Source organism: Dendroctonus ponderosae, unplaced genomic scaffold (genome assembly GCF_020466585.1).
Source record: "Dendroctonus ponderosae isolate FM_Combo_2020 unplaced genomic scaffold, Dpon_F_20191213v2 Dpon_F_20191213_5, whole genome shotgun sequence".
Taxonomy (NCBI): domain Eukaryota; kingdom Metazoa; phylum Arthropoda; class Insecta; order Coleoptera; family Curculionidae; genus Dendroctonus; species Dendroctonus ponderosae.
Genome location: NW_026018715.1, coordinates 12,874,663 through 12,887,254, shown reverse-complemented (window position 1 = coordinate 12,887,254; position 12,592 = coordinate 12,874,663). Strand labels below are relative to the sequence as shown.

Here is a 12,592-nt window from a genome sequence, read left to right as displayed (position 1 = left end):
AGGAAATTCTGTCTTTTTTAAAGACAAACATTTTTGAGGCGAAATACCCAAAAAGAAGTTTGTAAAAAACTGAAAAAATCTTCAGCTTTTGGATTATTTTTTGCCGTGCAAGCACAACCCGAGCACGGCAAGCAAAGCATGCTTTCATACAGTTTCCGCTTTTTATACTCATAATTTCCCATCGAGCGAAGCACTGAAAAGCCACACAGTTCTTTAGAAGTACACATAAAAGAATATTCTCATACATTACAAAAGAGTGCATGAGCTTCATGGCTAATTGCAGAGCAAAAATGGAGATGAAGTTGTTCTTTTTTTGTGACCGAAATTAGAGCGTTTCCCTATTCCGACTGATCAGGGATAGGAATTTCGTAATTCCATCTTGCGATTTTACCGTAATAGTTTATGGCAATGAGACAGTTTGAGGCAAAAACCAAAGTTGAAACTAATTCCATGTTTAACTGCTGTGCAAAATACAAAAACAACAGAAAATCAGCACAAGCAGCAATAAACTTTGTTAGTAAAGTTTAACAAGGTTTTAGGCCGCGTTATAATGAAAGTAAAGGAAACTCGCAGGTTCCCTTAAGAAGTTCCGCAATTTTGATCGTCCCTTTTCCAGAAGTTTAAACAAGTTTGTCATTCAATAACCAACGTTTAAGAGGGTGTAAAAGTTGTAGAATTAATTATCAAAACCAGACGCTGGTCGCAATTAAGGTCCACTGTCTTAAATTACGGCAATAAAGCGACGATTACCCGGAAGTTTTCGAAACTACTTCAGCTATTAGCTATTTTGAAAACTAACTGTTACGGGTAAAACGAGCACTTGCTCTGCAGGTCTTTAACGAGCAAATAATATTAATAAAATTAGCGCGATTAATTGAATCTACGTGTTAGTGGGTTTTGGTTTTCCAATTTGGTTTCATTCAGAATTAATATATTTGCCTCATTCAAAATGTATTATTTGCTATTAGTTTTAGACACGAAATATTAATTGCCCAATTTATATCGCCGATTCCACTAAGCTTTTGGTTGCTGATTTATGCGATTATTAATAATCCAGTTCCACTAATGGAAATTAATCGCTGAATAATAGATTGGGCCAATGTATGCTTCATTTAAATTTTAATTTAATAGTAATTGAACCCATTTTCATAGCGCCGGTCTCAGATATATTCAGTTAAATGTTTCACTATTGCAATAACTGCGTAACTCAAAGCCCAAATCACAACTTTCACCAGCATGACTTTACTGAGGCATTTGATCAAAAGCTTTTCCCCAACAATCGGCTCAAACCAAATGTATGTGTCGCAAATGCGGTCGAATTTTATAATTAAATTGCCAACGCTCCAACTATCTGCACTAAAAGAACACAACAGTCAGTTTTTCAACTTTTCCAATTTACTTTTTCCCATATTCTCTCAAAAGTCATGCAATTGCCCAAGTTTTTCAATGCCTGGGAAATTTCTAAACCGACTGGCTTGAGCTCCTTTTACCTCCATTCCATTGAATCAATTGCGTAATAATCAGAAATCTGAATTTTATTATGCTACAATGAGCGCATATTCAGTTATTTATGAATAAATTATCTTCAGTCGAACATTTGTGTGTAAATTTTCCTGATTGCAATCACCACACCGTTGTAAAATGTCGGATCTTTGACTGTAAAATCAGTAAATGGAGTACAAACCTCGTAAACCTTAATTGTATTTGAACCCTGATAAAACACCAGGCATCGCTAATGGAAAATGTCTTTCAGGTCGGCGACACTAAATGCATTCTCTCATTTTATTTTGCACTCAGGGTTAAAAATCAATGGATTTTATTTGCCACTTGAATGGCTTCAACTGCGGAATTCACAAAAACACAAATAGATTTATCAGTTTCAAGCCTAAATGGCTTTCCAGGAGATTTTCTCAGATAAAAACAACAACAAACAAGGTAAGCAATCAAATATGGGACGCACCCGCAGTTTTCATTTTGCAAAAGTTTCACGAATATTTTATGCGAGAATACAAAGGTAAAACTGGGCAAAGCCAGCAACGAATAACACTAATGGAATCCTTTGTTTCAATTATTTTATTTAAATGTCCGCTGAACTCGTTTACTGATCAAACCGATTTATTTGCATATAAAATACCAGATTGTTTGAACTTTAACTGCGAAATCGTGTACAGGTGGATTTTGTTTTGATATTTATTATTATACTCAATTGCGAGCAGGTACAAAAGCTAATTTATCATTCATTGAGTAAAAAAACAAGAACGTTTTCAATCAAATTGCTTAAACTCGCCTGTTGTTGTTATTTTCCCAATAACTGTCGCTTTTTACAGCCACTGTTTTCCTTTGGCTTATCCAACCAAGCTGTTTCCGTTTTTTTCATATTTTTTCCATTGAATGCATGTGAAATAAGCCAAGGTAGTTTTAAATAAAGGCAATAAATCAGAGATGCATGCATGAGGCAACATTTACTTTAAATGAAAAGCATTTGAGTTGCAGTGGACTCGACAAGCATTAATCTTTCGAGATTTTTAGAACGAACCAAACACCTAAAAAAAGAGATTAATGGACGGGATTTTCCACATAATGGTATAATTTTGCTCAGTGTTCGGTGTCTTTAAGTGCTGAGGAAAATCTGGTTTCGTTGCATTAAAAACATCAATTTGCGGACAAATGCCTTCATGGCTACTGGTTGCTGGGAGTGATCCATTGAATTGAAACCATGCTTAATATGGGTCTGTGTAGTGAATTGTGCCAGTTTTTCGTTTTATTGCGCTGTTTCTTCAAAGCCCAATAAATCCGTACGCAATTCTTATATTATTTTCATATTCAAGTCAACAACAAAGTCTGTGGAAGTTTATCTTAATACGAAGCAGCACATAAAATCTGAGTAGCTTGATTTATTATCTTTCAGGTCTTAATAATCCTCTCGTTGGAGCTGGAGTCATTTGACTTTTATATTATTGTATTTATTATTTGGAAGTTTTTGTGCTCCTTCGAAGCATTAAATTACTTTTAAATTGTTTTTTTTACATTAGACAGAAATTTGAGATTTGAAGAAGGGTTTAAGATTTTGAGATTTTTTTGCATATTTATGAAAAAAATCGTGTAAAATCCGGGCATTTTAAGAGACTTGAATTTTCTTGCGCAAATTGATCCCTTACTTCCCCCCTTATCAAATTTTCGGTGAAAATTACAAATTTTTGAAACGTGTTTTTTGCGCTCATTGGATTGCTTCCCGGGTAAGAAGCGCAAAAATGCCTCAAATGGACAGAAAATGTCAATTATTTAGGATCTGTAAAATAGAGCTTGTTTTCTGATGAGCTCGTTGCATTCCACGTTTCATTCCGATTAAACTGGTGTAAAATTCAAGGCGTTTTAAGACATTTTATATTTTTTGAAAAAATCAACCCTCCTCCCTTATGAAAATATCGGTCAAAACGCAAAAATTTACATGCGTGTTTTTTGCGCTTATTAGATTATTCCGGGTGTAAGCAGACTCCTAATATACAGCTATACAATTTTTGGAATAGTAGGAAGGAATAGTCTGTGATAAGAAAAATATCGGAAAATTAAGTCGTAACCGCTAAAAACGACTCAAATTGCCAGAAAGTGCCAATTATTTCGGGTTTGAAAGCTGGAACGTGCTTTTTAATGAGCTCGTTGCATTCCGCGCTTCCTTTTGATMAAAATAGTGTAAAATTCGAGGCATTTTGAAACATTTTATATTTTTCAAAAAAATTAACCTTAAAAAAAAGCTTATGAAAATTTCGGTCAAAAATCAAAAATTTACATGCGTGTTTTTTGCGCTTATTAGATTATGCCGGGTGTAAGCAGACTCCTAATATACAGATATACAATTTTTGGGTCTGTGATAAGGAAAATATCGGAAAATTAACTCGTAACCGCTAAAAACGACTCAAATTGCCAGAAAGTGCCAATTATGTCGGGTTTGAAAGCTGGAACGTGCTTTTTAATGAGCTTGTTGCATTCCGCGCTTCCTTTTGATCAAAATAGTGTAAAATTCGAGGCATTTTGAAACATTTTATATTTTTCGAAAAAATCGACCCTTCCAGCTTATGAAAATTTCGGTCAAAAAGCAAAAATTTACATACGTGCTTTTTGCGTATGGACGTAAGCAGCCCCATACTATAAATATATACAATTTTTGGGTATGTAATGAGGAAAATAGCGTCGGTTGAAAATTGTAACCGCGCAAAACGCTTCAAAGTCCCATAAAATGTCGATTATTTCGGATTTGAAAGTTGAAAAGTGTTTTTTAATGAGCTCGTTGTATTCCGCGGTTCCTTTGGATAAATAAAAAAAATGGTGTAAAGCTCTATGTATTTTGAGACATTTTATTTTTTTAGAAAGCTTTCAAAATTTCGTCCCAAATATTTTGATGATTAACACACAAGGCCAATGAAACCAGAGCAGAAATTTCCTCCGAGTTAAATATTCCATGTAGAGCAGGTATCGCACGGTCAACTTAAATGCATTCAGTTTGCAGCTCTGGAAGTTGCCGATAAACTTCGGACTTCCAGTTAAATGTATAACAACAACAAGCATGCCAATCAAAGCAAACGAGTTTCCGCAGCATTTCAAGAACTTACCTTATTAATGCTCCCATTTCCTGTTGACTCATTCAGAATGGCCATGGCGAAAGTTGTAGCAGCAAGAGAACTTTCCTGCGAAATTTCATAGTTTGGTGTAATCAGATCGGTGGAAGTTGAGGCTGAGAACGAAGTTGTTGAGAAGCCATCCATGGTTTCAGTGGTGGAGCTGCTTTTTGTGCAATTATCTGCAACTCCTGCCGCTTTAACGGACAGAAGTGGTGGAATGGAAGGAGCTTTACTCGGCAATACGTCTGGAAACGGTTTTTTCTTTGAATGATTTGCGACGGGGTTTTTTTCATAAACTCGCCAACTTAGCATGACGACAAGCGTGAACATCAAAGAAAGGTAGAAATATAAAATGAACTCCTGATATCGGGTAAGTCGGGAGGTGTGCACCATCGAAGAGAGCTTTTCCCTTGTGGCAATATTTCAGAAAATCAGAGCGTGAAAGTGACTAGGTTTTTATTTTCGTATAAATCAAAGGGCGAAATTCGACAGGAAAAAAATTACAATTTAAAACCGAAAAAGTGGATACGTTTTCGACATAACGCGCTCAGAGGAGATTTACGAATACACTTTTTCCATCCTGTCATTATTTCGGAACGAAACTTTGCCGAGACTTTTTGGTTTTATTCGCAATACCCGAATGTCGTTATGCTTTATGGCGTCTCTAAAACTTTTTAATAAAAAACCTTTACTCTTGAGGCGGAGCCGTATTAGCAATGGAAATATTTCCGTCACGTATACTGACTACCTTTAACTAGATATCGCCTGGGGAATTATTGACAATAATTCCCCAAGCTGAGGAAACATATCGAACAGGAGTTTACTTAAAGTACTAAATGTGTTTGCTTCACTTTGTGTTCAAACTCATGCGTAAATAGGCTGTACGAGAACAGATCAAATAAAAAAACTGGTTTTCCAACCACGTGAAAACGCGTTGTTATAAAATTTCTCATATTTCCTCATGTATGCAAGGTGTAAATCCACGCAAATAACATAACAGGTGATAAAGAGCCCGACGAGTTACGCAACTGAAGCATATTAGAAGTGGGATTTTAATTACATTAACTTGAGGTATCTTTGGAGAAAACGACCAAACGTGACAAAGTCCTAATGAAATTACGTGCCACAACTGAGTGAAACTTACATAATAAAATATAGATGGAAATTTAATAGGAGGAAAATGAAGTACTTCCCAGATAACAGAGACAGCGAAATAATAAGCACGCTCTTAATGTAAATATCGCCTACTTAAATCGCCGGATAATTGCCCTTAGTGTTGAAGTTGTTGACAAGAAGATGAAATTCTATTATTTTAGGATGTTTGGGTTTAATAGGGTTATTTCCATAAACGGAGAAACCTAGAGGAAAATTGAACCAATCAACTTTATTGAGTTACCTACTTCAAAACAGCGAAGGATCTCATTTACGTGGCCATTTAATTCAGCTCTTTGAGCTCTTAAACAATTATTCTCACCAGCATTAACCACATTGTTTTATTGAAAAACCCGAACAACTTTTTTGAAATAACAGTCTTCTGAAAGAACATTTGAGCTTTTTTAGTGACTTATTTGCATCTGCTTTAACTTAACAGAGTAAACGTGTGAAGAAAAAACAAGTAAAAAACCGCTATTGAGTTTTCCAAGGACACTAATTATAAAGTTTAGGGGAATGTTTACAACACTTACCATCGATTAATTTTTCGGTTTCACGGGTGCTCGTTTCACTACGATAGTTGTCCACGTTTCTTACGATTTCCTTCTTAAGCAGTGAAATTTTTCCTGCAAGAACTTCCGGCTGAACCAAAAACTGCAATAAAAAGTCATCTAATAAAGAAACTGATCTATCAACCGTATAATCGACGACGACTTAAAGATTGTGTTGTTCCTCGGCTGTATAAATATGATAAGTTGGACTAAATAATAAAAGAGCTATAGTTCAAGCTCAGCGACGAAAAAAATAATAAATTCCATCGAAGTGTTTTTCCAATATTTCGATAAATCGGGTTTCCTTTCTTATCTGATTATAGTAGATTGAGCAGCAGGCAAGGCAAACTAAATAAAATACCCCCTTTGTTTAGCCAGCGAATAGATTGTTCATTAGGAAATCGAAAATCGTAGAGCGGAAATAAAATACGAGGGATATTGTTTTAGCGAACTAATTGATGTATCGAATTTTTCACGGCAAACACTTTGGAGATTAACTAATAGCTTCTTGGCGCTGCAGATAAAAGAACGATTTATTCCGGTATCAATTAGGTGTCTTGGGGGGCTTTGATACAAACTTTCCCAACTTTTGAGTTTTGAGGAAACGCAGCAATTCCTACCTTTACATTTATATGTAGTCAACCCTCAAACTATATTTAGCTAGCGAATAATGCAAGAGAAGACTCTTTCGATGGAAAATTATCGATACACTTGCTGATTGTTGAATGTACCAAGATTAATGATTTTTGCAAGTCCAGTTAAATTCGCCAACAAACAGTGAATTAAGCCAACTCGGCTGCTACAGACTGAACATAACGAATTACCCAAAGATCGACTATTTGTTCTTTGGAACAGTAAACCAAATGAACTTACATGCAGTTGAGAGATTTATTTGCAAAGGATTTAAAGAGCAAATGCAGTCTTGCTCCATTACAAAGGCGAAATTTTCGGGGTAATTGAGAGCGGCGATATTCTAAAGCGAATTCTTCGCGAAAGGATCCGCGAAAATCTGCTACTTTAAGGGATCTAGTAAATTGAACCATCGAGCACAGTTAACAGAAGGCTTAGTGGAACAGTGAAAGTGTAAAAACGAGGCTTTTTCAAAGTAATTTACCTTGTTTGCAAGATTTAGCTGTAAAGCTGGTTCTTGTGCTGCTGTCGTTGCCATATGGATTGCTGCATTGCTTGCTGATGCTTCAGAGGCATTAATAGATTCGCCTATGATCGAATGGGAGGACGGTGTGAAGGTTTCTGAAAGCATAAAAAATTGTGGTTACACTGCAACTATATTTAAAAAAAATTAAAACATTAACCGAAATCTCTAAATCTAAAAACCATATTCTTAAACTGCATGTAAAGATTACTGAAACAGGCGAAAATTCTTAATCGGTTTTTTTTCAAAAGAGCTGTAGGTAAATAGGAGCTAAAGGTTAGGAGCTGATTTCACAACCAGCGTTAATCTTGAATTTTCCCATTTTACGTCAAACCTGAAGATATTTCTGAATGGATGTTTTATATTGAATCATGGGTATTTTAGGGCTTTTTCTATTAATGAAGGATAAAGCTTCGCAGCTTAACCAGTTCTCTACTCATGAGGCAAAAGAATAGGAGTGGCTTTCAAAACTCGCAAGTCTTAATTTTTCGCTTTTCACGTGAAAACTAGAAATATTTTTAAATTATCAATGACCATTAGAGCTTTCCAGCTCAACGGATTTCTAAATATGAGCAAAAGACTATTTCCCCATTTGACGTGGAAACTAAACACACTTTTAAATGAATATTTTATATAAAAGAATGCCCACTTACAGGCTCTATATCAGAATGGCAATTAGAAGTTTAGTTCTTTAAATATGGGCCAAAGCCTAGGCGAATATTTTTAGACCTGCATTAATCCGAAATATTCACATTTTGCGTTAAAACTTAAAACATTCCTAAATCAACGTTTAATTTGGAAAAATGAGCATTTTTTCGCAATATCGCTATCTAAGCGCGGTTGTTGAAACCCGCATTCATCTTAAATTTCGTCATTTTATATCAAAGCTAAAAACATTCTGGACTCAATATTTTTTATAGAATGGTGTATATTTAAAAGCTCTGTCTCTGGGTGGCAATTAGAGTTTTATGGCTCTACTGGTTTTTCCAATATGTGCCAAAGACTAAGTGGGTTTTTCAAAAACTAGATAAATCTCTAATATACCAATTTTGCGTAAACATCAAAAACATTCGTAAGTCGATGTTTCATATACAAACGTGAGGATTTTAGCGCTCTATCCCCGAATAGCAATTGGAGCTTTGAAGCTCAAGTGGCTCTCCAAATATGAACCAAAGGCAAACGGGGTTTTTGAAATCCGCATTAATTTTACATTTCGCATTTAAATTTAAAAATAAACACAGTCTTAAATCGATTTTATATGTCAAATAGAGCTCTATGACCATTAGAGCATGGTAGCGCTACTGATTCTTTAAATATGAGCCACAATGTAAACAGATTTTTTAAAACCTGCATTAGACTTGAATTTTGGCATTTTGGGTGAAAACGAGAAACATTTCTAAGCCAACGTTTCATTTAGAAAATGCCTATTTAAAAGTTATTTGTCGCAATAAAACCTAAAACCTTTCACCTTAATTGTTTCTCTAAATATGAACGAGAGGATGGAGCGGTTTTCGTAATACGCATAAGCACTAAATTTTTACATTCCGCGTGAAAACTAGAAACATTCCTAAATCGACGTTTTATATAGAAAAGTGTGCACTTTTAAGCTCTATCGGGAAATGAGATCTAGAGCTTTCCAGCTTAACTTTTTCTCTACTTGCGAGCCAAATATTAAGAGCGATTATCCAGATCCGCATTTATTTTAAATTTCCGCATTTTGCGTAAAACCTCGAAACATTCCTAAATAAAGGGTTTATATGAAGAAGTGCGCATTTTGAAGCTCAACCCCGTAATGACAACTAAAGCTTCGCAACTCAATGGGTCCCCTAAATATGAGCTAAAAGCTCAAAGGGTTTTTTTAACCCGTTTTAGCCTTGAACTTTCGCATTTTGCGTGTAAACCAGAATCGTTCGGAATCGCAAAACCTGAGCTTAGCACCTCATCCGGTTTCCAAATTTTAAGCCAAAATCTGAAACATTCCTAAATAACAGTTTGTGGCCCTAACGCAAAAACGCGAATGGCACAATCCAACATAAATGAGCAATAATTGCTAATGAAACAATTAGATGAGATGGAACATCGAGTTTCAACGAACATGAATAATCGTGGACATTTGAAATCAAATTACTCACAGGCACAATAATTCGCGTTCCAATGAAACGATAACTAAACGTTTATTGGCAATTATTTAGGCAAATTGCCTTTGATGCGAGAAAATTTCGCAATCCTTAACTAAAAAATGTTTCATAAGAATATGGGGCCCAAAGTAATACGACATTACGAAAGTTTAACAATATCGAGCTTGTTTCCTGTTAGATTGGAAATTGCAAACTTCACTTCGCCTTTAATCCTGCTTTTGGGCCAACGTTTCGTAGAAAAGTTCAGTGACAGCCCAAAATATCTGAGCTCCTTCGCATAAGCTCTGAGGGATCTGCTCAAAGGGCAAACTCGACGCACTTGCATGAGCTCATTAGCCTAAATCCCTTCACTCCCTTTATAAACTTTCTTAGAATCATCATCATCCAAATTTCAATTTTATTATCGGCTTTCATTTCGCAAACTTATTGCCGAGCTTTCTCAGCTTACAGATATGAATATTTCATTCAACATTTTAATACTGGTAACTTTAACGCGTCATAAAGTCGCGGGGGTTTGAGAGTTTCCGGATTAGTAGAACAATCGAATTAACTTTCCAAAGAAACTTCCGGCCTGGAATTTCACGCTGTTGCTGAGAACAATAATAAATCGCTGCGGAAACTTTGGCGAAAATGTCAATCATAAAGCTAAAGAATTTTCGAATTTAATTTCTCAGACATTTGCCGGACAAGTCAACTGTTAATTAAGCGACTTTTGAGGTAAAAAGCTCCGGTCGCGTTAAACTAATTCAACTTCTAAGCCAAGCACATATTGTGGATGCCGTAATTTCGGGGCTAAAAACGCTTCACAAATTTTCAATTAGTATGATAATAACAGCTGCTAAAACGAGTCAGCATTAGAGCCAAACTGCATTTACCAACTTCGCTGTTAGGCTGAAGTTGGGGCGACTAATATTCCAAGCCTCCACATCAAGATGAAAAGAATATGGAACGAAAAATCACAATAACCAGCCGCAAAAGCCTTTCACGGCTCCACTTGAAAGTTCCAATTTTACGATGATTTTCCAGGCTTAATTCACAAAGACGTTCCATGTTGGTATTCAGATGATGGCAAAATTGTAAATGGAGCAAGAGTCTAACATCCTCGATGCTGAAACGAACGTGATTTAAATATGATTTCGATAATGCACAATTTGTCCGCTTCGTCTTTGCTTCGGCTTTTAAAAAGCGCGAAACTTTGTCACCTAAATTGGGCAAACTTGGGTTATTCCATAGTATTCGAGGGTTTTATTTAGAGGCTGCAAAACAGTTTAATACTAGCGGTAAAGAGTTGGAAATTCGATTTCCTCTTCGCCAACTATTATTGGCCCTCAAAAGAGAACAACCCCGAACGGTTTACTTTATCAAGCAGCTTTCGAAGTTTTGGAAAACAACTTTATCTCCAGGCGCATGAAAATCGCTTTTTTATTTACAGACAATATATCTGGGGGATGGATTTATTTTTCGCCAAAATCCTATTAGATCCACATGCAGTGCTCTGGATTGGGTAATCCCATCTGCTGAGGACGCACCAATTCGCAAACAAAGGAATTAAATGACAATTTCCAAATTAGGAAAAAGGCCAGTGATTTTTCGAGCGTGAACAATTCCGATGACGACAAGTCCATTCCGATTTTTTGCGCTATTGGAAGCATAGTTTTTACAGCTCGTTTCATCAGGCAAGGCGATTAAGGTCTCTTCTCATCGCACAAGTCTTCCGAAAAAAAACGTTCAAAGGAGGATAAAACCATGTCAAACTCCGAGACTCGTTAGAGCAAAGGCTGCAAGCACTTCTAACATTCTTGGTCTAGTCATAAAGGCCTCATTCTTAGCCTCAAACCTGTTTAGTTCATAATATCCCTCAACGATTCACTCAGTTGCCTTGATATATATGCAGATCCAAAGGCTTCTATAGCGTTTTGTGCTCGTTTAGCTTCTTGACATCGTTTATTACATCCATTTTTTGCGTTTTTCCTGAATAGTAATGATAATAGCCTGGATGCTGGATGGCTCGATGACGGCGTGATTAAAAGCTATTCGCCAACCGGGAGCGATTTTTCCGCCGTTGCTGCTTTATTTGCAGGCAAACTGTCAAAAGATGCATCTAGTCTTGGATCTAGAAAAATTATTCCTCCACATCAGCGCTGTTGAACGCTATTTAGTTCAAATTGCAGGTTTTTAAGCAAACAGCCAGCAGACGAGTGACGGGAGAAAAACCATAGAAATTGAGTTAATTGGACTTATTAACCCAGATAGCAAACGAGTTCGCAAAGCAGTTACATCGACGATCCGTAAAAGAGCGCAAATGGCCGGATAAACGTCGACTGTTGAGAAAAAACGGCTGAAAACCGCCAAAGTGAAATGAACGGGAGAAGTTGGGCGATATTGCTGGAACAAAAACCCCTATTAAGGCTTTCTGCAAGTGAGAAACCGTGTTGTAGGCATTTTAATTTCTGTGATTAATTGGCGTCAATTTGCCTTGGCCGTAATGGATGCTGGAAATTTTCACTCGGTCTATTCCTTAAGCAAAATAACATCAGCATAGGTTGAAATAAACCGACCTTCAAGCAAACAATCAAGCTGAAAGCGCTGGAAAAAATTATATAAAGCACAGGACACCAAACTTACCATCACTCGCAGCTCTAAATGGTTCAGTTGGGGTAAGAGAAGCAACACTTAAAGCACACTTTCCCACCGACTTGGCACAATTGTCGTCCGAAATGGGCCCCGAAAGATTAGCATTCGAACGTGTTTCAGAAAAGCCTTCAAATCCGCCCAGAAGTCCGGTTTCAGTGGCCTTAAAGTTCTCCGAACTGCTTCGGTCATTGGAAATTATCAAGGGAATCCCAGTCAAAAATAGGTAGATTGCAGACAAAGTGGGCCACATGATGTTTCGAGCGTCGATGAAGAAGTCATGTCATTTTGGCTGCTACTGAAAAAGAAAAACATGCTGTATTAAGAAGCTCTACTCTAAACAAACGAGAA

The 12,592-nt window shown here is 36.5% G+C and overlaps 1 protein-coding gene across 1 annotated transcript in view; it reads right to left on the bottom strand.

Annotated features, from left to right (window-relative positions):
• Nucleotides 1-4,607: 4,607 nt before the first annotated feature.
• Nucleotides 4,608-12,592, bottom strand: part of LOC125504598 — a gene marked incomplete at its 3' end in the record, with an annotated part of 39,797 nt that continues 31,812 nt past the window's right edge. The window contains 4 exon segments of the mRNA XM_048666825.1: nucleotides 4,608-4,861; nucleotides 6,302-6,422; nucleotides 7,434-7,570; nucleotides 12,236-12,539. Of these exon segments, the coding sequence (XP_048522782.1) occupies nucleotides 4,608-4,861; nucleotides 6,302-6,422; nucleotides 7,434-7,570; nucleotides 12,236-12,494 (771 nt within the window).